At 61.4% G+C, this 4,158-nt stretch overlaps 1 protein-coding gene across 1 annotated transcript in view; it reads left to right on the forward strand.

Moving 5' to 3' along the window:
• The first annotated feature begins 815 nt into the window (after positions 1-815).
• Positions 816-4,158, forward strand: part of EIF4G1 (eukaryotic translation initiation factor 4 gamma 1) — a 15,254-nt gene continuing 11,911 nt past the window's right edge. Inside the window, 4 exon segments of the mRNA XM_031555165.1 lie at positions 816-1,013; positions 1,124-1,210; positions 3,063-3,236; positions 3,536-3,635. Of these exon segments, the coding sequence (XP_031411025.1) occupies positions 939-1,013; positions 1,124-1,210; positions 3,063-3,236; positions 3,536-3,635 (436 nt within the window). The 5' untranslated portion in view covers positions 816-938.

A 4,158-nucleotide genomic window follows, 5' to 3' on the forward strand; every position in this document is an offset into this window, starting at 1 on the left:
GTGCTATGCAGGCACTGGGGGGCCGGGTTGCGGTGTTCCCTCCCTTTGGGCCCAGGTTTGTGGCGGTGGCGGGCGGCCCGGTGTGGCTTTGTGGGCCTGGTGGCATGGCTGTCCCCGAGAGCTGCTGTCCCTGCTGTGTCTTATATCCCTTTGGTCTTCCTTTAACCGGGGCTGTCAGTGCCCTGAGTATGGGATTGGGCCCCATCCAAGCACCTGGATGGCATCAGGGCTGATGGCTGTATTTGGTGCTGGGGGAGGTTGCCATCCCCACGCCTGGGGGTGATAGGAAAGTGAGTGGGATAGCCTGTGCCTGGCTCACCATGGGGCAGGGGGGCCAGCAAAGGGGCTGGGGGGCCGGCGGGGCCACGAGTGCTGACGCAGCCAGGCGTCATGTTACAGGACTGCTCATGGGGCGGCCCGGCTGGCAGTGAGCACCCCCCCACCCTAATGCTGCCATGGGACATGGGGACCCATCCTGGGGTACAGCTCAGGGGGCACTTCCTCTCTTCTGCCCGGATGCCCTTTGCTCCGGGGCAGGGAGTATGGAACAGAATGCCAAGTCCCTCCTGGGACCCGCTGTGTCCCCAAAGGCGGGAGTGGTGGCGGTGGCGGTGTGGTGGCAGGGGGGGATGTGGGAGCTGCTCCCTGCCCTCCCCGGTAGGCGTTTGCGGCATGAGCTGGGCTCCCAGCACCACCGGCAGGAACAGGTTTGGCCGGCCAGGGGAAGCGCTTAGTAGGTCAGCCGGGGTGGAGCCAGGGCACCCCGGCGTCAGCTTCTGTCCAACTCCACCCCATCTCCTGGAGCTTCTCAGAGGGGCTGCATTGCCCCGTTTCAGGATAGGAGAATACTGCAGACCGCGACACAGAGAATACGATGCCATCCAGCTTATGCCTGTCCCCGCAGATAGCAAGGGGATCCTTATGCACAACCACATGAAATGAACAAAGCTCCACAGCCCACAGGAGGAGCCCCGACAGCCCCGCACCCCGCCCCTTCTCCTGGACTTCCACAGGTAACAAACAGCCCCTCCGATGGCTTTTGGGGTGGGAGGTGCCCAACTGCCTCTCTGATTTGGGATGAGGCTGCTAGAGGCTGTGGTGCCCACTGGTTCCCTCCATGCAGTCAGCGTTCCCACCTGGTCAGACGGCACCTGTGATTTTTAACCCGACACCGACCTCACAAATGAATACGCCTTCTCAGCCGCGACAGGTAAGGGGTTTAGTATGGGAAGAGGAGGTTTTGGGGAGCTGGTTAGGGTCTGCTGCCTCCTGACTGAGCAGCCCACGCTCTTCCTGGTTGGCCACAGCAGTGCTGGGGGCGCAAGGAGCCTGATCCTGCCCTATGGGGCTGGCGTGCACCTACCCCAAATCTCCATCCTGATGTCCCTTCTCCCCAGCTTTGGGGTGAGGGCAGACAGCTCCTGCGGGGCACCCACCAAGTGACCGCTCTTCTCTCCTTCCTCTCCTTTCCAAACCTTGCTCTCTCCTCTCTCAGTTTCCAGCAGGGCCTCGTGCTATTCACCAGCAGGTACTAACCAGTCCCTACCCTGCATGCTGAGCGCCCGGGGCAGCCCCAGCACCTGGCACTGCACAGAAATACTTGGGGAGCATGTGGGGAGCTGCACCGAGCCCTAGGGGGGAGCAGGCTGGAGGAAAGAGGGACACCAGCTCAGTGGGATCAGCTGGAGGGGTTTCACTGCAGCGTCCCCAAGTTCCTAGGCTGCTCTTGCATGAAGTCTAGTGCATGTGGCTGTGCCTGTGCTGGTCTCGGCCCAGGCCGCTGCTTCTGCCTGTGCCCTTCTCATCCTTTTCCTCCTTCTCTCTCTGGGGTGGGGGTCTCCTGAGGCAGCAGCTGTGCCATGCTGCTGCTCTGTCCCTGACTAATGTAGGGCCCGGGAGTGATAGTGACTTTCTGCAGTGTACCCAGCGTATCTCTTAGGCTGTGGGAGGCTGCAGACATGGGAGGGCTGGGACCTGACAGCCCTAAGGGGTGACAAAGCCTTGGTGCCCTGCAAGCTGAATGTATCCCCCTGCATCCTGCCTGCAACACTGTGGCTGCACTCCTGCCTTTTGTGGCCCCTGGGAGTGTGAGCAAAGGCTCTGTGCCTTGATCAGCTCAGAAGGACAGCTGGGGACAGACCAAGTGATATCCACAGTGTGCTGGGTCCCCCTGGCTCCCTGGGGACCTCCAAAGGGGCAGGCAGCTCCCTGTGTCTCCCAGCATGGGAGAATCTGGGATGTGGCCATCATGCTGGGAGTTCGGCTGCTGCTCCTCCATCCCACAACATCAAGCTTGCACTATCACCTCTGTCCCCCCTCCCACCACCCATACCCATGTCCCATCTCAGCGCGGCAGCAGTAACTCCTGTCTCTCTCTTTCCCCTCTCCCTCTGTATGCGTGCACTTGCTATCAGGGAGGATTCAGGTCTCTCCAGGTAACGCTTTCTCCTTGCTCCTGCCTTGCCCTGCGCACCGGGCGTGCAGACACCTCCTTGCTTGCCGCCTCTGTTCCCCAACTCTGGGGTGCTGCCACCCAGCAGAACAGCGGGCAGGGAGGCAGGGGCTGGAGGGAGCTGCTGGCTCCGTGTTCTGGCTGTCCGGTGCGGTGCGGCATGGTACAGTGGGACTACAGGTCCCAGCATTCAGTGCGAGTGCCAGCCCCTGTTGCAAGGCACGCCGGGACCTGCTGCTGAGCTGCGTGCAGCCGTGGCCGGCTCCGGGCGCTGGCGCTGCCGGCCCTGTTGGGCTGGGAGTGGGCTGTGCTGGGCATGAGCTGGGTCGGATGGAGCCAGGTGGCCCCCCCGCAGGTGCGTGGGGCAATGTGGGATGCCTGGAAAGGGAGTGTGGGGGAACTGCATCCCAGTGGGGGGGGGCCTTCCCCCTTTAAATCTCTACCCAGGGGTGCACTCTGTGTCTAGGATGAGTTTTGGGGTGATGGGTGCTGTGAGCCTTCCGCCCCCCAAATTCTGGGGTAGGGAGGGAAAACCTGGCTTGGTTGCCTTGGCACTTTGGCAGGGGGGTACTGGTGCTCTGGCCTCACTGCATCCCTGTCTCTCCCAAAGCATTTCTACCAGAACAGGGCCCAGCCTCCCGCCAGCGCGTCCCGCGTGCAGAGCAACACGACGGCCCGGCCTGGCCCTCCTGCCCATGTGTATCCAGCTGCTTCCCAGGTGATGATGATACCCTCCCAGATATCCTACACACCTTCCCAAGGAGCCTATTACATTCCCGGACAGGTGAGGGCTGTGCCCCGGGCTCTGTGGGAGGGGGCTGGGTGGGCCTGAGGTTAGAGCCCAAGTTTGTTCTGGGGAGTGGTGGGGGTTACCCTGGTTCTCTCCCTGACTCCATCAGGGTGTTGTCCAGCTCTGCAGAGGGGCAGCAGCCACGGGGTTCTGTGTGCTAACCCTGGATATATGATGCCTGTCTTGTGTCCTATGCCCTGCCCTAATGGCACGCTGGTTTGGGGCACGCGCAAGTTTGGGGTGTGCCTGTGCCCTGCTGGGGATGTAACCAGCTTTCTTCTCCCCCATTTCAGGGTCGTTCCACGTACGTTGTCCCAACACAGCAGTATCCGGTCCAGCCTGGTGCCCCTAGTTTTTACCCTGGAGCCAGCCCCACAGAGTTCGGAACTTACGGTACAGACTGGGGGAATTACTCTGCTTGCCATTGCTCTTCCATCCACAGCACTTCGTCCCTTTTGTTCCCCTGACTCTGGCCTCCCTGCAACCCTACAAATTGATGGGCTGAGCACAAAATCCCTCTGTCTCTGTGTTTGGTGAGGTGCCTTCTGTGACTGCTGACACCACTACATGCTGTTTTGGGATTTTGGAGGTGCTGTGTGTCTTCCAGTGCAGCCCTGAAGGCCGTGCATCGTGTCCCATCTGTCCACCCACCTCCTCCTTTTCCAAATCGGGATGGATTAATGTTTAACTGCCCAGGCAGAGGGACAGGGCAGACTTTATCCCCTCTCCCCCTTGGCTTGCAAGCTGGTGGTGAGCAGTTGTTTGGTGCTGCCTCCCCTCCCTGAGCCAGCTGCACATCCTGGGTGAGCAGGGTCTGGGCAGCGGCTGCTCCACGCCTGCCCTCTCCCGGAGCTGGGGAGTGATGGTATAAGCAGCCCCCCCTCCTTCCCCCGGCTTGTATGCGGCCACCCGGCCT

The sequence above is a fragment of the Meleagris gallopavo genome, chromosome 11 (genome assembly GCF_000146605.3).
Source record: "Meleagris gallopavo isolate NT-WF06-2002-E0010 breed Aviagen turkey brand Nicholas breeding stock chromosome 11, Turkey_5.1, whole genome shotgun sequence".
Taxonomy (NCBI): domain Eukaryota; kingdom Metazoa; phylum Chordata; class Aves; order Galliformes; family Phasianidae; genus Meleagris; species Meleagris gallopavo.